Source organism: Hemiscyllium ocellatum, chromosome 43, assembly GCF_020745735.1.
Source record: "Hemiscyllium ocellatum isolate sHemOce1 chromosome 43, sHemOce1.pat.X.cur, whole genome shotgun sequence".
NCBI lineage: Eukaryota > Metazoa > Chordata > Chondrichthyes > Orectolobiformes > Hemiscylliidae > Hemiscyllium > Hemiscyllium ocellatum.
The window spans coordinates 29,326,998-29,347,007 of record NC_083443.1 but is presented as its reverse complement, the minus strand read 5'-3'; the positions used below and the strand labels follow the sequence as shown (position 1 = coordinate 29,347,007).

The following is a 20,010-nucleotide window of genomic DNA, read 5'->3' as shown; positions in this document are numbered from 1 at the left end:
AGGAAAGTCTGGTAGGTGGAGGGAAGGCTGGATGCCTAGAGAAATTGAGGTTTTGGTTAAGAAGAAGGAGGAAGTATATGTCAGATATAGACAGGAGAGAGCGAGTGAATCCTGAGAAGAGTATAAAAGCAGTGCGAGTTTACTTAAGAGGGAAATCAGGATGGCAAAAATGGGACATGAGATAGCTTTGGCCAAGAGGGCTAAGGAGAATCCAAACGGTTTTATGAATATTAAGGATAAATGGGTAACTAGGGAGAGAATAGGGCCCAAAGATCAGTAAGGAAGCCTATGTATGCAGCCACAGGAGGCGGGGAGATACTTAACGAGTATTTTGCATCAGTGTTTACTGTGGAGAAGGTTATGGAAGATATAGAATGTAGGGAAACATATGATAACCTGTTGAAAAATATCCAACTACAGAGGAGGAAGTGCTGGATGTCTTGAAATGCATAAAAGTGGATAAATCCCCAGGCCCTGATCAGGCATACCCTAGAACTCTGTGAGAAGCTAGGCAAGTGATTGCCGAGATATTTGTATCATCGATAGTCACAGGTGGGGTGCCAGAAGACTGGGGGTTGGCTATTTAAGAAAGATGGTAAGGGAAAGCCAGGGAACTATAGACTGGTGAGCCTGACATTAATAGTGGGCAAGTTGGTGGAGGGAATCCTGAGGGACAGGATTTACATGTATTTGGAAAGGCAAGGACTGAATAGGATAGTCAACATGGCTTTGTGCGTGGGAAATCATGTCTCACGAATTTGATTGAGTTTTTTTGAAAAAGTAACAAAGAGGATTCATGAGGGCAGAGTGGTGGACATGATCTACATGGACTTCAGTAAGGCAATCGACAAAGTTCCTCTGGTTAGCAAGATTAGATCACATGGATTACAGGAAGAACTAGCCATTTGGATACAGAACTGGCTCGAAGGTAGAAGACAGAGGGTGGTGGTGGAGGGTTGCTTTTCAGACTGGAGGCCTGTGACCAGTGGGGGCTGGGACCACTACTTTTCATCATTTACATAAATAATTTGGATGTGAATAGAGGAGTTACAGTTAGTAAGCTTGCAGATAACACCAAAATTGGAGGTGTAGTGGACAGCGAAAAAGGTTACCTCAGAGTACAATGGGATCTTGGTCAGATGGGCTAATGGGCTGAGGAGTGGCAGATGGGAATTTAATTTAGATAAATGAGAGGTGCTGCATTTTTGAAAAGCAAATCTTAACAGGACGTATACTTAATGGTAAGGTCCTGGAGAGTGTTGCTGAACAAAGAGACCTTGACGTGCAGATTCATAGTTCCTTGAAAGTAGAATCGCAGGTAGATAGGATAGTGAAGGTGGCGTTTAGTATGCTTTGCTTTATTGGTCAGAGTATTGAGTATAGGAGTCGGGAGGTCATGTTGTGGCAGAAAGGGCATTGGTTAGACCACTTTTGGAATAGTGTGTGTAATTCTGGTCCCCTTCCTATCAGAAGGATGCTGCGAAACTTGAAAGGGTTCAAAAAAGATTTACAAGGGTGTTGCCAGGATTGGAGGATTTGAGCTATAGGGAGAGGCTGAATAGGCTGGGGCTGTTTTTCCTGGAGCACCGGAGGCTGAGGGGGTGACCTTATAGAGATTTATAAAGTCATAATGGGCATGGATAGGATAAATAGTCAAGGTCTGTTCCCTGGGGTGGGGGAGTCCAGACCTAGACAGCATAGGTTTAGGGTGAGAGGGGAAAGATATAAAAGGGACCTAAGGGGTAACTTTTTCACGCAGAGAGTGGTACGTGTATGGAATGAGCTGCCAGAAGTGGTGGAGTCTGGTACAATTACAACATTTAAAAGGCATTTGGATGGGTATATCAATAGGAAGGGTTTGAAGGGAAATGGGCCAGGTGCTGGCAAATGGGACTAGATTAGGTTGGCATGAATGAGTTGGACCAAAGTGTCTGTTTCCGTGCTGTACATCTCTATGACTCTATTTCCACTCTATTTTCTGTCCTGCAACCAATTATTAATCTGTATTGGTGTATTATCTTCAATCTTATGTGATCCTATTTGTTTACTAACTTATGTTGGATCTTATCAAAACACTTCTGAAATGCACCCCATCCATTAGTTTTCCTTATCTATTTTATTACTTTCATCTTCAACAGGAATGAATATAAGAATAGGGAAGTTTCAGTACAGGTATACAAGGCATTGGTGAGGCCACATCTGGAGAGTTTTCTCTCCTTACTTAAGAAAGAGCAGCATGGTAGCTCAGTGGTTAGCACTGCTGCCTCACAGCACCAGGGACGCGGGTTCTATTCCAGCCTCTAGGGACTCTGTCTGGAGTTTGCACATTCTCTCCATGTCTACATGAGTTTCCTCTGGGTGCTCCAGTTTCCTCCCACAGTCCAAGCATGTGCAGGTCAGCTCAATTGGCCATGCTAAATTGCCCATAGTGTTAAGTACATTAGTCTGGGGTAAATATAGGGTAGGGAAATGGGTCTAGGTGGGTTACTCTTTGGAGGGTCGATGTGGACTAGTTGGGCCAAAGGGCCTGTTTCCATACTGTAGAGAATCTAATCTAATCTAAAAGTAGCATAGGATTACATTTGAATCTCTTCACAGAAGATTTACTTAACTGATTTGTGGAGAGTAAAACATTAACTTTTCAGGAAACAACGGGCCTGGATTTAGAAGAGTCACTGGCGATCTTGTTCTGTTTAACTTAGATAAATGGGAGGTGCTGCATTTTGGAAAAACAAATCAGGACAGGATTATACAATTAATGGTCAGGTTATGGGGAGTGTTGCTGAACAAAGAGACCATGGCGTGCAGGTTCACAGTTCCTTGAAAGTGGAGCCGCAGGTAAATCAGATAGTGAAGGAGGCGTTTGGTACGTTTTCCTTTATTCAGTAAAAGTGTGTAAGTGGCAGACAGGAAGGAGAGTTGATACACATGGAGAACATTTAATTACAAAGTTAACTGACTAACTTAAATACTAATTGCATAGCAATTTTTCACTCACTCTCTGGTTGCTTTTCATTTGGCGTGATTGATCGCACAAAATCTTGGGGTGTCATGAATACTTCGGAATCTCCATTCTCATTGATGATTTTCAATGTGGCAAAGTATCGGAAGATTTTGTCTGGAGTGGAGTAAGCACGAATTCGGTTCTCATATTCCATGACCTGAAAATAAAGATAAGAAGAATTATTATTGAGTCCCTCTCATCTGGGAGAACAGTAGGGTGCTGTGGTAGATATCTTAGTGAGGTCGGCAGATACTGGAGATCAGAGTCCGAATGCGTGGTGCTGGAAAAGCATAGCCGGTCAGGCAGCAGGAGAGCTCTTTATCAGGAATCCTTTTACATGGATCTCAACAACTGGATCCTCCCTGACAGAAAATTTAGCCCAATTAATCAGAGATCACAAATACACAGATCGGAGTGAGAACTGACAAGGATTTATTTAACAAACAGCGATGTCAAGGAAGAGACCTGATGGAAGAAACAGTCACTGACAGGCTGTTCCGAAGGAACCATAGCTTCTTCCCCGAAGAAAGGATACAGTGGAGTTTTATACCCTTACAACGATGAAATGTGAGTTATGAGACAATGGTGTGCGTTGTACGACAAAGAGAAATAAAGTTCATTCGTTGAAACGATTCAAGTGTCAAGTGTCTGACAATGAGTTTCTTAATTGACTCAGGAGATTCCGATCCTTGGCTGGTATAGGTGTTAGTGGGTTTCATCCTGGTATCAATGTGTTCGTATTGTTGAGGAGGCAAGTGAAGTACCTTTGGTGCTTCCTTGTCTGGGTACCCTTTGTGAAGGCTTGACACCTAGTGGGAGCAGCTGTGCCCTAAGGACATTGGAAGTGCTGGGCTATAGCGGAGTGGAAACCTCATTATCAGTTAATCTGAAGAAGTATATTCTCTTGGTCTGGGGCTGGAAGAGTCATGTTCTGAGGTACATGCAATGTCTGGGGTGGCTGGTTTGGCCAATTTGAAGCATTGTGGGTAGACTTAGTGGCTGAATGTAGACATTTTGCATTGCCTGTTTTGTGGTGATGTCATGGGGAAGTCGGGACCCATATTTTCCCCCACACCCAATGCAAGCTCCTGACCAGCTCGAAGAAGGCTTAGAGGAGATTTGAAATGAGCAAGCTAGATAGGTAGGGAGAGGCTATTCTTGCTCATAAACGAAAAAAGAATGAAAGGGCATGGATTTCACGTTTAATGCAAGAAAAGTAAGACTGATGTGAGAAAAAAATTTTCACACAGTTAGGGTCTGTGAAGCAATGCCTGGACATGTGATGGAGGGAGGTTCAATTGAGGCACTCAAGAGGAACATTGGATGGTTACTTGGATAGCAATGGTCTAAGGGATATCGGGATAAGGTAAAAGATCAGGACTAGGTAACAGAACCAGTGTAGGCACAATAGGCCGAATGGCCTCCTTCTACACAAACTATTCTGTGACTCTGTTCCTGAATAGTATCACTACAGAGGCAACACAACCCTCCAAACTCTCACTCTTTGCTACAGAAAAAGTTGTCAATCCCCCTCACCACACCATTATCTACAATTACATCCCTTCGTTACTCTTCTTGCCACTTATATCATGGCTCCATGGTCTGTCTATTCATTTACCTCCACCTCCTCTCTCCTGTCATCCAAACAGGCTGAGAGAACTCAAACCTACAGGAAGACCGCTGGGTCTGGGTCCACCTACTAGCTTCACCCAGAGTCACCCCCTCCTGTCCTCGACCACTGACCATATCTGTGACCCTAGCCTTAAGTAGTGTGACTGTCTCCCAGCACAATGAGTCCAATCAAATGTCCTCCTCCCCTGATGTGTCACAATGTCATAGTTCAGCCTTGAGCTCAAACTTGGAGCCAAAGCTGCATGAACTTCAAACATATGGACTTTAGTAAAGCTTTCGACAAGGTTCCCCATGGGAGACTGGTTAGCAAGGTTATATCTCACAGAATACAGGGAGAACTAGCCATTTGGATACAGAACTGGTTCAAAGGTAGAAGACAGAGGGTGGTGGTTACAGACTGGACACCTGTGACCAGTGGAGTGCCACAAGGATCAGTGCTGGGTCCTCTACTTTTCATCATTTACATAAATGATTTGGATGCGAGCATAAGAGATACAGTTAGTAAGTTTGCAGATGAAACCAAAATTGGAGGTATAGTGGACAGCAAAGGTGGTTACCTCAGATTACAACAGAATCTTGACCAGATGGGCCAATGGGCTGAAAAGTGGCAGATGGAGTTTAATTTAGATAAATGTGAGGTGCTGCATTTTGGGAAAGCAAATCTTAGCAGGACTTATACACTTAATGGTAAGGTCCCAGGGAGTGTTGCTGAACAAAGAGACCTTGGAGTGCAGGTTCATAGCTCCTTGAAAGTGAAGTCGCAGGATAGTGAAGATGGTGTTTGGTATGCTTCTGTTTATTGGTCAGCGTATTGAGTACAGGAGTTGGGAGGTCATGTTGTGGCTGGACAGGTCATTGGTTAGCCCACTGTTGGAATATTGCATGCAATACTGGTCTCCTTCCTATCAGAAAGATGTTGTGAAACTTGAAAGGGTTCAGAAAGATTTACAAGGATGCTGCAAGGTTTGGAGGATTTGAGCTATAGGGATAGGCTGAACAGGCTGGAGCTGTTTTCCCTGGTGCGTTGGAGGCTGAGGGGTGACCGAATAGAGGTTTACAAAATTATGAGGAGCATGGATAGGATAAATAGACAAGGTCTTTTCCCTGGGGTCGGGGAATCCAGAACTACAGGACATAGGTTTAGGGTGAGAGGGGAAAGATATAAAAGAGACCTAAGGGGCTACTTTTTCACAGAGAGGGTGGTACGTGTATGGAATGAGCTGCCAGAGGATCTGGTGGAGGCTGGTACAATTGCAACATTTAAGAGGCATTTGGATGGGTATATGAATAGGAAGGGTTTGGAGGGATATGAGTTGGGTGCTGGCAGGTGAGACTAGATTGGGTTGGGATATCTGGTTGGCATGGACCGGTTGGACAGAAAGGTCTGTTTCTGTGCTGTACATCTCTATGACTCGCTGCAAACGGCCCTGGATCACAATGTTATGCATGAGCTTCCACATCCTGTAACCTTGACACATCAATTAAATTGTCATCCTGAATGAATTATAATTTCTTACATTATTCACTGCTTACATTGCCTTTTATATGTTTCGTTAATTTTACCATAAATTTGAATTCTGTGTTAAAAGTTTAAGAGCAGAAAACAATTGGAAAAACATCAATCAGTGACTCATTAAACAGCAAGAGCCTTTCTCTGTAGCTCAGCAAATACTAATTCCAAATCACTCTAATAAACTGAGCTCTGTCTCTGATTGCCTGTCATCGGGTCCTTCTGTTCACTGCCCATCTCGGTCCTCAGCTCACTTTCTCCTCCTCTCAGTGATGCTTTCTGCCTGTCTCTTGCTCCTCACTTCGCCTGCTCCTCCATGTAACTCCTTGGGTCTCAACTCCTCTAGCCACCCACTGCTCCAGGTCCTGCTGGCTCCCTGCCTCGGCTCCTCCGGCCACCCACTGCTCCAGGTCCTGCTGGCTCCCTGCCTCGGCTCCTCCGGCCACCCACTGCTCCAGGTCCTGCTGGCTCCCTGCCTCGGCTCCTCCGGCCACCCACTGCTCCAGGTCCTGCTGGCTCCCTGCCTCGGCTCCTCCGGCCACCCACTGCTCCAGGTCCTGCTGGCTCCCTGCCTTGGCTCCTCCGGCCACCCACTGCTCCAGGTCCTGCTGGCTCCCTGCCTCGGCTCCTCCGGCCACCCACTGCTCCAGGTCCTGCTGGCTCCCTGTCTCGGCTCCTCCGGTCACCCATTGCTCCAGGTTCTGCTGGCTCCCTGTCTCAGAGTCGTCAGTTTGCCTGCTCTTTTAGCTGATACTGACTCTCTGCCTCAGGGCTCATTGCATGCCCACTCTTCTCACCTTATTGAATGGAACAGGCTCAAGTGGCAGAAGACTTACCCCATTCTTAATTCATATGCTGGTCCATGCAGAGACAAATATTTTTCATCAAAATGACAGAAAACCTCACTGCGATTTTATACTGATAGTGTAACTTTTTGAGTTGGTACTGTACAAATACTTGTAATCTAATAACTAACCAACAACTACACAAATATTAAAATCAATAGAGTGAATCTCTCCACTAACTTAGTATATTTGTTGCAGTAAATTTAATATATATGTGCTTAAGGATTCATACAGAGTGGTGCTAATTTTAACATCTTACACCTATGGATTCATCACACTTCAAAATGTCAAGTTATAAAATAAAACTCTGAACATTTTATACAGCTTTCATGCTGCCTGGAGCCACCAATTTACCAACACCCATCAATGCACAAAGTTTGATCAGCAACAGCAATTAATCTGTCACCGTCCTTGAATCATTAAAAACAAATAGTCTTTGTGATCGTGTCTGCTTACATTGAACATAGCACCATATGAGCAGCAGAATAAAACATTGCACACTGCACAGTATTGGACTGCTGTCACTGCAAAGCAACACACTCTCTGACTTATCAGCAGTTTGCTATTATAATGTGATCCTGTCGTGAGGCAATTCTTGAAGCTTTCTGCAGATTACACTGGAGTTTCAATGATGTTTCTCCTCACAGAGATGTGGACTGAATGCAGATTTTTAAAATACTTATTTTACCTCTTCATGCTTACATCCAAGATAATATCCTATATGCACATACCCTCATGGTTAGCAGTCCTTTTTCTTTGTCACTGCAATAAATGTTGGGACAATTTTCAGTGGAGTAGAGGTCTAAGAAATTGAATGGAGGTTTAGGCAATTCTCTGGCCAATATTTATTCCTCAACCAGCAACACAAAAGCAGATTTCCTAGTTATTACATCATTGCTATTTGTGGTTTTATGAAATCTTGCTGTTTGGTTAATGATTGCTGCGTTCCCCGTGTTAAAATAGTGACACCACTTTGAAGATAGGTTCTTCGTTTTACATAAGGTGTTTTGAGACATCCTAAGTTTGTGAAAGGTATAATGGATTTTGAAACTTTCATCTATCTATCCTATTGACTTTGATTGTAGATATCAACGATGCAAGAGGCACTGCAGAAATAAATCAAGGCTCCTTAGACAGCACCTTCCAAATACACTACTACTTCCATCTCAAAGCAGAACATCACCAACTGTAAGTTCCCTTTCATGCCACTGACCATCCTGACTTGGAAATACATCGCCGTTTCCTTCATTGTGTCAGAATTTTGCTACTTCCGCCCTAATAGCATTGTGGGTCTATTTACAGCAGGTGGACTATAATGGTGCAAGAAGGCAACTCATCACCACCGTGTCAAATGCAACGAGGGATGGGCAATAAATGTTGGCAAGACAGTGATGCGCACCTCCCCTTAGAAAATGCAGAAATGTCCATCTTAAAACTATATAACGAAGAGCTAAGATAAAATGATCAGTTTTCTTCATGCAGTTATATTAATGGAGCATGAGGAAGCATTGTTATGGGAATGGCTGAGTCAGAGACCATTTCTCTCAAGGAAAAAAAAATGGATAAATATTCAATGCAGGCGATTCAAAGGTAGAGGCAGAAAATAGGTCTGTGGGATTAGTTTTGAATGCCGTGCAAAGAAAAAGCATGAACAGGGTGGAGCACATGGCTGAATTCTATAAACCATTCTCTACTTCTGCTGTAAGTTATGCTTTAAAGTGGATGTAAGTCAGCTTGTTTATATATATGCAACAAACATCTGTACTCATTTAATTGTTATGGAAAACAGAAGGAAAATTGGGAAAAAACATTTTTGCTAAGTTGGGGAGTCTAAGATTAGGGAACATTATCTGAAAAATAAGAGCAAAACCTTTCAGGAATGAAATGACCAAATGGAAGTACACACAAGGGTAGAAGCTTGGAACTCTTCCACAATTGACAATTGACACTTAATTAATTAATAACTTTAAAACAAATGTTGAGGTCTACGGAAATAGGGCTGGAGAATGGGACAAACTTGGTAGGTCTTGGTTGAATGGCCATCTTAGGTACTACAGAAATCTATGATTCTGTATAGAGACTTTATTCTCTATACTTTTTTACATGTACCTGTAAAAAAAAGTACATGTGCCAGGAGAAAAAGGTAACTATACGATTTCTGTCATGACAGTCACAATACAACAACTCTGAAAGAACTTAATGTTAGAAATAATTGCATCACATTGTTTAAACACTTAATTGGTTTTAACAGAGGTAGTGTGTTCAATTTTGGGCATTACGTTTCAGGAAGCACGTCAAGGCCATGGAGAGAGTGACAAAAGATTTTCAGAAATGGCATTGCTAATGTGGAGAGACTGGAGAAGTTGAGGCTGTTATCCTCTGAGAAGGTAAAAAGCCGATTTCATACAATCACGAATGGTTTCAATGTAATAAATAAGCACAAACTGTTTTCAGTCACCAGGGGACACAGCTTAACAGAATTCATAAAGGAACCAGAGGCAATGAGAGAAAAATGAGTTCTTGTGATGTCTAGGCTTGAAAGAGATTGTTATATTTGCAGCATTTTAAACTGCATAATAGTGATACCACAATGCAATCTCAGATCACAATAAATTAACTAATCCTATCACCATTGATGGCACTTGCTACAATTCACTTCCACAACAGAACAACTTGTGTTTGAATACAAGCAGATTCATGGGCACGGCTTTCTTGGAGAGTTGCAACATTGTCATTCAAGTCATTAGCAAACATAGATCCTCTTCCTTCTCAACTGTGTTTTCAGGTGTACAGGGTGGCACGGCGGCTCAATGGTTAACACTGCTGCCTCACAACGTCAGGGACCCAGGTTCGATTCTCACCTCGGGCAACTGTCTGTATGGAGTTCGCATTTTCTTCCTGTCTCTGCATGGGTTTCCTCCAGTTGCTCCAGTTTCCTCCCACAATCCAAAGATGTGTGGATCAGGTGAATTGGCCATGTGTTAGGTGGCTTAGCCAGGGTTAAATGCATGGGACCAAGTCTGGGTTGGTTACTCTTCGGAGGGTCAGTGTGGACTTGATGGGCCGAAGGGCCTGTTTCCATACTGTAGGGAATCTAATGTAATCTAATCTTTGATGGTCTCATTGAGAAAACAATGAGACAGTTGAACCTGACTTTGAACTGAAGGTACATTTTTAGGAAAAAGACTGGATAGTGACAAAGATTTGAACATGATGATAACATCAAACCCCTGATTTAAAAAAGTAGGGGAAAATAAATCAACTAGTATTTATTTTCCTGATCACATCCAGAAACCTATACTGCAAAGTATGAGTTTTGATAGTGGGAGACGATTATATCAGGCTTAGTTTTGATGATCAATAGCCAACTCATATTGACTGAATAGACTGAAGATCCCTCTGTATCAGTGGTCCTAAGGGTCCTGCCATTTACTCTATACTTTCCTCTTGCATTTGACTTCCCAAATGCATCATCTCATACTTGTCTGGATTAAACTCTATCTGCCATTCCTCTACCCAATTTTCCAACTTACCTATATCCTGTATTCCTGTTTCCTGAAGAAGGGCTCATGCCCGAAACATCGATTCTCCTGCTCCTTGGATGCTGCCTGACCTGCTGCACTTTTCCAGCAACACATTTCCAGCTCTATATCCTGTATTGTTTGATAACCTTCGCCATTATCCATAACTCCTCCAATTTTCATGTATTCTGCAAATGCATGCATCAGGAACAGCTACATTCAAACAAATCATTGTACATTACAAACGATAGAGGTCCCAGCACTAACTCTTTTGGTTCATCTCTGGTCACAAACCTCCAGGGAGAAAGGCACCTCTCCACAACTACCCTCTCTCTTCTATGAAAAAGCTAATTTTGTATCCAACTTACTGACTCACCGTGGATCCCAAGTGACTTAATCATCTGGAACCAGCCTACTGTAAGGGACCTTGTCAAATACTTTAGTAAAGTCCATGTAGACAACATCAATTGTCCTACTCTCATTAATAATCTTTGTCATTTCCTCAAAAAGCCTAATCAAATTTGCAGGACAAGACCGCCCCCACACACAAGCGCACTAAATATCCGTAATAAATCCACTGACAACAGTTGCATTTTCATAATGATTAGACTCTTAATTCCAGATTTTTATTGAATTCAAATTCCAACATCTGCAGGATTCAAAACCAGGTTCCAAGAACATACCAGGGTCTCGGCTTGCTAGTCAAATAACAAAAACTAGGCCATTGCGTCCACTCTACGAGGAAAAAGAAGTTTCCTCTCTGTCTTGAATGGGCAACCCCTTATTTTGAAACAGTGACTCCTAGTTCTAGATTTTCCCACAAAAGGAAAGATCTTTTCCACATCTACTTTCGTTTAGCTTGTGGAACACTAAAACCAATGCATCAAATATCTCACTAGCCTTTTAAGACCGTAAGATGAAGTCCATTATAACCAGGGTACATATTAGCCAGCAACTCCAACAACTTGCTGAGTGTCATTTCACTAATGATATGTAATTTTCTCAAGTTCCTCACTCACTTTCACTTCCTGACTATTATCTATTTCTGGGATATTACTTATACCTTCTATAATAAAGACCATTTCCTTATTTTCAATGGTAAATTTCTCAGATACACTCCCTCCAGGTCAAACATTGCCTTTATCTTTTTTAAAAACACCTCTACAGACTGTATGATTTGTTTATATATTTCCAAGTAGCTTTCTCTGTATTCTAATTTTTACCTCTTTAATTTTTTATAAAATCGAGAACTGTGCCAATATCTTCTGGAGCTACACACAGATTACCTCAATAGACAATAGTGGGTCCTACTCTTTCTATAGTTATGCTCTTGCACTTTATATGTATTAAATAACCCTTAGGGATTCCCTTTATTCTAGTTCTCAGTGCTCTCCCATGAGGGACAGGATTCAGATGTATTTGGAAAGGCAAAGGATGATTAGGGATAGTCAGCATGGCTTTGTGCATGTGAAATCATGCCTCACAAACTTGATTGAGTTTTTTGAACAAGTAACAAAGAGGATTTATGAGGGCAGAGCAGTAGATGTGATCGATATGGACTTCAGTAAGCGTTCGACAAGGTATCTCATTAGTTCGCAATTAGATCTCTTGGAATACAGGGAGAACAACCATTTGGATACAGAACTAGCTCAAAAGGTAGAAGACAGAGTGGGGTGGTGGAGGGTTGCTTTTCAGATTGGAGGCTTCTGACCAGTGGAGTGCCACAAGGATCGGGGCTGGATCCACTACTTTTCATCATTCACGTAAATACTTTGGATGTGAACATAGGAGGTACAGTTAGCAAGTTTGCAGATGACACCAAAATTGGAGGTGTAGTGGACAGCGAAGGAGGCTACCTCAGATTACAATGGGATCTTGATCAAATAGGCCAGTAGGCTAAGGAGTGGTAGATGATGTTTAATTTACCTAATGTGGAGGTGCTGCATTTTGGAAAAGCAAATCAGACCAAGACTTATACACTTAATGGTAAGGTCCTGGGGAATACTGCTGAAGAAAGAGACCTTGAAGTGCAGGTTCATAGTTCCTTGAAAATAGAGTTGTAGGTAGATAGAACAGCGAAGGCAGCATTTGATAGTTTTCCAATACTGGTCAGAGCATTGAGTATAAGAGTTTGGAGGTCATGTTGTGGCTGTACAGGGCATTGGTTAGGCCACGTTTGGAATATTGTGGGTAATTCTGAGCTCCTTGCTATCAGAAGGAGGTTGCGAAATATGAAAGGGTTCAGACAAGATTTACAAGGATGTTGCTGAAAATGTGTTACTGGTTAAAGTGCAGCAGGTCAGGCAGCATCCAAGGCACAGGAAATTCGACGTTTCGGGCATAAGCCCTTCATCAGGATGAAGGGCTTATGCCCGAAACGTCGAATTTCCTGTTCCTTGGATGCTGCCTGACCTGCTGCACTTTAACCAGTAACACATTTTCAGCTCTGATCTCCAGCATCTGCAGACCTCACTTTTTACTTACAAGGATGTTGCCAGGGTTGGAGGATTTGAGCTATAGGGAGAGGCTGAACAGGCTGGGGCTGTTTGCCCTGGAGCGTCAGAGGCTGAGGGGTGACCTTATAGAGGTTTATAAAATCATGAGGGGCACAGATAGGATAAATAGATAAAATCTATTTCCTGGGGTGGGGGAGTCAGAACTAGAAGGCATAGGTTTAGGGCAAGAGGGGAAAGATATAAAAGGGACCTATGGGACAACTTTTTCATGCAGAGTGTGATGCATGTATGGAATGAGCTGCCAGAGGAAGTAGGGGAGGCTGGTACAATTACAACATTTAAAAGGCATTTGGATTGGGAGATGAATAGGAAGGGTTTAGAGGGATATGGACCAAGTGCTGGTAAATGGGACTAGATTAGGTTAGGATATCTGGTCGGCATGGACAAGTTAGACTGAAGAGTCTGTTTCCATGCCATATCTCTCTAGGACTCTATCTCCTTGACTCTTAACTTTCCAAATTTCTAAGATCCTCCTGCTCTTTCCATATTTTTCATTTTAGAGACTGCTGTATTGACCCAACATATCTGTCACAAGTTTCTCTTTCTGTCTTAACCCTATGCTTTACATCCCTTGACATCCAGGGTCCTCCAGTCTTGATTCCACCTTCATTCTTTGCAGGATCATATTTGCTGTGTTCTCTCAGTTTCTTTTTTGAATGTCTCCCATTATTCTGACACGGTTTTACAGCTGTATCTGTAAAAGCTACTCCCAATCCACTTGGGTCAAATTGTACCTTAATGTGTAAAATTAACCTTTCCCCAGTTTAGAGGTTTTACTCCTGGCTTATCCTTCAGTTTTTCCACAACTTTCCTAAATCGAACTCTGTTATGGTCACTGTCATCAAAATGCACTTCTCACATGTACCTTCCACGCACCCAGGCTCATTTCCAAATATTAGGTATCTCTATATGCCCTTTCCCTTGTTGGGCTTGCTGCATGTTGATTAAAAAAGTATTCCTTGTGGTATTTTAACCCAGGTCCCCAGAACTTTACCCTCTGATTCTGGATTATTAGGCTAGTGCATGACCACTATTTGTCACCATCCGACATTCCCACTATGCTATGCGGCGTCAGCTTACCTATCGGGGCACTGACTTCTGGTTTCGGAAGTCGATACTGAACATGAGCTCCTGAGGGTATGCCTGAGCAAATACTATAGGGAACACTGATCACTGTCTTTGCCAGTCTGATTTGAAATTGACCAGAGGAAACCAGGATGTTGGTCTGGTTCCTGTTCAGGGGTAACCTATGCAACTTATACAGGTCTCACCTTCTCTGGAAATGGTACCAATGTCTGTGGAATCTAAAAACTCCCTCCTCCACCATCTCCACAGCCAACCATTTATCTGATCTATCCTTCTACTCTTATACTCACTAATGCGTGGCACCAGGACTAATCCGGGAATTATTATCTTTGAAGTCTTGCTTTCTAATTTCCTAATTCCATCAAGTCGGTTTGCAGGACCTCAATTCTCTTTCCTCCAATGTCATTTGTCTCAATGTGAACCATAAACTTCAGCTGATCACTCATCCCCTTCCAAATGCCCTGCCATCCTGGAGTAAAGTCTGTGCCCGCAGATGTGTCTATCTACTTTCTTAATTAATGGATTCTGTAAAATTGCCATTCCACAATCTCTCTCTGAAACCAATGCCCCATGCAGCTGGACCAGAGTGCCATGCTGAGAGAGGAGGCCCCCTCCAGCCACAGCAACAGCAACATTGGGATGAACCAGTTGGGTCTCCCCCAGCCTGGGCTAATTCCCCTGGCCCAGACTCTCAGACTAGCCTGATGTTCCTGGTTCACAGCTGGGCCTGTGCACCTGAAGGAGGAGAGTGGCGGTCTTGGTACTGTGCGGTATTCTCCATATGTGGCAGTTTTATTCCGTTAGGACTGTCTTGTCCCAGCTTGGCTCGCTCTTACCCACGTGGAGATCTTCTTCATCTTCGGTGTTCCAGCAACCTGGCAGGATGTCTCATCCAAGAGTGGTGATTCCATCCTGGAATAGGAGTCTTGTTCCCACTACTTCGTCAGGATATTCCATTGACTTCCTCCAAGCCCAGGAGCTGTTAACTGAACTGCGATGAACATCTCTTAATTTTACTTTTTTCTTAATTATTATGCATGGCTTCTGTCATTGATGTAGGTGCCTTGGTGAGGTGACCCATAAAACTTTTCACTGCATTTGGTGTGTAAAAGTACACGTGACAATAAATTTCTATTCTGTCGGCCTGGTTCTGGCTGGTCTCCACAGAGAAAAAAAACTATCACATCCATTGTTTTCCAAGGCTGAAAAATAGTTTGTGAGCAAGGTACATTTGGGGAATCCCTCAATACCTGCCTGGTCCCCTTCATCTGTCCTAACAGTTAACATTCCACTCTCTACCTGCACTCCTTAAGCTGTGGGGTGACCATGCCCTGAAACCTGCCATCCATGAACTTCTCAGTCTCATGAATGCACTGTTGTGCCCTCCAGTCCACTCAATCCCCAAAACCTACAGGTTAAGCCCCCCTGTTCGGAGGCACTTCCTGGGCACATAGTCATCGAGACTGTCACTAGCATCTAGATTTATCCTCATGGTGCAGAATGTCTTAATCACAGACCTGAACTCGCCAGACAAATCCTAACTAAATAGAATATGTTCCCTTGCTTATATTTTACGCTTAAAAACTTACTTAAATGTACACAAGAAAAATATTATTCTTGTTTATTGCGAACAAACTCAAAATAACCTTTACTCTGTGAAGTGAAGAAATTTAGTTCAGAACCAGTATTTATATATCTGTACCACAAACTAAAACTTGCAGGGGATGGAATTTGCATTAATGTTAATTCATACATTCCAAAGTTACTGTTTTGTTCCAGTCAGGTACATACCTTTCGATCTCTAAAGCCCCTCCGCTTCTTCTTCTTTTCAGCCTGTCCCTCCTCTTCCTGTGACTTCACAGCTTTCTCATCACCTTGATCCTCCTTAACTCCTAAACAGTCATCTCTGGGTGTGCGTTTCACTGAGTTAGCACCCTCTGCATGTGCTCTAACAAGGAAATGCAAAAAGTAAAAGGCTTAAGCATTTTTGTACAATCCACAATTGTAATTCCAACATCTTTTCAATAGACACTGGGGAAATTCATCAAACAAATGTTTCTTCACATTTAAACTTCTCTGCAGACACTTTCAGAGCTGAACCATTACAACAATCCCATCGCCAATGTTAGCAATGTGCCTATCTGTTCATTCTCCTGATATAAAAAAAACTCTCATATTCCCACAACACAACAACCCTGCAAGACCCTTTGAATACATTACTGTTTTAACAGGTATTCAGTTTTTCTTGTGAATAAGTAGGGTTTTTAAATTGGCATAGAGACCTGTTTTGACAAAGTTGTTTAAATTCAAAGCCCTTCTCAGAGTCTAGCCTTCCTTCCACTACAACCTTTGCTTGGTCTTACACATCCTTCCATACCTTGACCCCTTGATTTTGTGATCAACCTGCTCTCCCTTGCTTTGCCAGCTCTGGCAAGTCCAACTTCAGGTCCACTTTCACAAACCTGGTCATTTTCTTCTTCTGTCTCCAACAAACATTTTTTTAAGCACTTATTTCCAACCCAAGGAATAGTCATCCATCTTAACCAGTCTTCATTAGATCAGTAACTTTATTTTGTTAGTGCACAGAATTGTGCAAATATATTGCTGAGAAACCACAAATGGAGTAGCACAGTCCATTTTACATTGCATGTTGTGTCCATCATGACTAGCTTTACCTTCAAGCCGTGTTTCCTGCAAACAAGAATGGAACAGGTGAATTTGCCTTCATGATTCATGTCCCCTGACAACCAATCATGCAGATTTCAATCAGATTTAACTGACAAATCCATCTGTACCTGATTGAAAGATGATGAAATAATTATACTGTCCTGTACATTTTTTCCTCATGGTTTGTGGGTATGCCTGACAAGGCCAGCATTTAATCGCCATGTCTCATTCACCAGGGCGCAGTTAAGTGTCTGGAGTCACGTGTAGGCTAGACCCTAAAGGACATTAGTGAACCAGATAGGAGTCTCCGGATGAACATGAAACCATTGTTGATTGTCAAGAAACCTAAGTCCAGATATTTATATTGAATTCAAATTCCATCATCTGTCATAGCAGGATTCAAACATGGTCCTCATAACATCACCTGGGTATCTGGATTAATAAGCTTGACAATGACTCAGTGGTTAGCACTACTGCCTCACAGCGTCAGGGGCTTGAGTTCGATTCCAGCCTTGGGCGACTATCTGTGTGAAGTTTGCATGTGCTCCCCACATCCACATGGGTTTCCTCCAGGTGCTCTGGTTTTCTCCCACAGTCGAAAGATGTGCAGGTTACATAGATCGGTCATGCTAAATTGACCCTGGTATCCAGGAAACTGCAGGGTTACAAGGATACCTTGAAGGGGGTGGGGGGTGGGAAAGAGAACGGGTCTGGATGTGATGCTCTGAGGGTCTGCTTCCATACTGTAGGTATGTTAATTATATGAATAGTCTTGTGATAATACCAATACTTCATCACCTCCTCTTAATGTTCACCTCATCTCCAAATAGGACAGCAAACAAAATGCTGAGGCCCTCACAATACACACAGCATTTACAGTCACAAACTCTCTTAGCAAAAACTAAAGACACTGGTCTCTGCAACAGAGGTGTTCTTAGAAGATTCAATAAAATCATTCAGAGCTTTGTTAAGATAAATAAACAAAGGAAATTTCCTTTTACAACTAAGTTAGTAAATAAAAAGCATAGACTTTCCACAAGAAAAAAAGACTGGATGAAGAGAATTTTATTTTAAACAGAAGGCTGTTAGAACATAAATAAAAGTACAGAGAAGCCAATAACAGCTTTGAGAAGTGAATGTATATCTGCTCAGTATGGGGATAGGACAGAGAGATAGGGCAGTCTACTTGGTCCTGTGAGCCATGACAGGCTCAACTGGGGACACTCCTTTCTATGTGCTATAAAGTTTGATACCAAGTAATCAGACAAACCAAAGCGAAGGTAGGCAATGACGACAGTGGCTACAGCATGCTGCCTCTGTATTCTACTTGCAGCAGTTCAGCAATTGCTGAAGTCACCCAGAATGAAACGTTCACCACTACTTGGAGAATGTGGCAAGTAGTGCCTCCATTGTGGAGTGCTTTGCTTTAAAACTGTGCATGTTCCTGAGAAATCTAGTTACCTGCTTCACATGTGGTTCAGCAATTTTACTGTAAGCACAACCTCAAACCCAGTGTGCTGTATTAAGCAGCAAATATTAACTAACAGATCAAATAATGAGAATTAGCAGCATAAGAAAGGCGACAGCAAAGAAAGGTGTTTCGAAACTCATTGCTTCTCAGCTTTTAGTGGCCTACACAAGGTAATAAAAATTACTGTATTCACAAATATTAAACATAAAACCTTTTCATGAGTCAAGCAACAAATCTCTTTTTAAACAGCTGTGACTCAAGACAAAATACATTTAGTTTTTTCCCAACAACTCTACAAATTATTAGTTCATTCAAAAAGTGCATGGAGTGAGCTGCCAGAGAAAGTAGTAGAAACTAGTACAATTACAACATTTAAAAGGAATCTGGATGGGTACATGAATAGGAAGGGTTGAAAAGGATATGGGCTAAGTCCTGGCAAATGAGACTAGATTAATTTAGAATATCTGGTTGGCATGGGCGAGTTGGACCGAAGGATCTGTTTCAGTGCTGTACAACTCTATAAGGACATGAGCCAAAGGATTATCAGGCTTTATTGGTCAGAGTATTGAGTACAGGAGTTGGGAGGTCATGTTGCGGCTGTACAGGACATTGGTTAGGCCACTGTTGGAATATTGCGTGCAATTCTAGTCTCCTTCCTATTGGAAAGATGTTGTGAAACTTGAAAGGGTTCAGAAAAGATTTACAAGGATGTTGCCAGGGTTGGAGGATTTGAGCTATAAGGAGAGGCTGAACAGGCTGGGGCTGTTTTCCCCCTGGTGTGTCAGAGGCTGAGGGGTGACCTTATAGAGGTTTACAAAATTATGAGGGACATGGATAGGATAAATAGGCAAAATCTTTTCTGTGGGTTGGGGGAAGTCCAGAACTAGAGGGCATATGTTTAGGGAGAGAGGGGAAAGATATAAAAGAGATCTACGGGGCAACTTTTTTACATAGCGGGTGGTACGTGTATGGAATGAGCTGCCAGAGGAAGTGGTGGAGTCTGGTACAATTGCAACATTTAAGAGGCATTTGGATGGGTATATGAATAGGAAGGGTTTGGAGGGATATGGGCTGGGTGCTGGCAGGTGGGACTAGATTGGGTTGGGATCTGGTCAGCATGGACAGGTTGGACTGAAGGGTCTGTTTCCATGCTGTATATATCTCTATGACACCTATTTCACTAATTAAAATAGTCAAATTGTAATGCTATTTTTCGTTTATTCAATGATTACTCCTTACAATTCTGTGTTTTGTTACGAAATCTGAGCATCTAAGGAATACAACGTTGCTTTTTTACGATAATTGAACAAAAGTCCCTGAGGACTTAAGCATAAAATAAACAGGCAACTTTACAAATGAAATGCAATAACACTATGAGAAATACATGGGTATTATTTATTAAAGTAAAAAGTGAGGTCTGCAGATGCTGGAGATCACAGCTGAAAATGTGTTGCTGGTTAAAGCACAGCAGGTTAGGCAGCATCCAAGGAACAGGAAATTCGACGTTTCGGGCCAGAGCCCTTCATCAGGAATGAGGAGTGTGTGCCAGGCAGGCTAAGATAAAAGGTAGGGAGGAGGGACTTGGGGGAGGGGCGATGGAGATGTGACCCCCAAGTCCCTCCTCCCTACCTTTTATCTTAGCCTGCCTGGCACACACTCCTCATTCCTGATGAAGGGCTCTGGCCCGAAATGTTGAATTTCCTGTTCCTTGGATGCTGTCTAACCTGCTGTGCTTTAACCAGCAACACATTTTCAGCT

The 20,010-nt window shown here is 42.4% G+C and overlaps 1 protein-coding gene across 10 annotated transcripts in view; it reads right to left on the bottom strand.

Moving 5' to 3' along the window:
• The window catches only part of micu1 (mitochondrial calcium uptake 1), a 109,614-nt gene that overhangs the window by 54,829 nt on the left and 34,775 nt on the right, over window positions 1-20,010 (bottom strand). For all 10 annotated transcript variants that reach the window (XM_060854247.1, XM_060854253.1, XM_060854255.1 and 7 more), the window contains 2 exons: window positions 15,906-16,062; window positions 2,999-3,161 (listed from right to left, as the gene is read on the bottom strand). In XM_060854247.1, coding sequence (XP_060710230.1) covers window positions 2,999-3,161; window positions 15,906-16,062 — 320 coding nt within the window. The remainder of the gene's footprint in view (window positions 1-2,998; window positions 3,162-15,905; window positions 16,063-20,010) is intronic.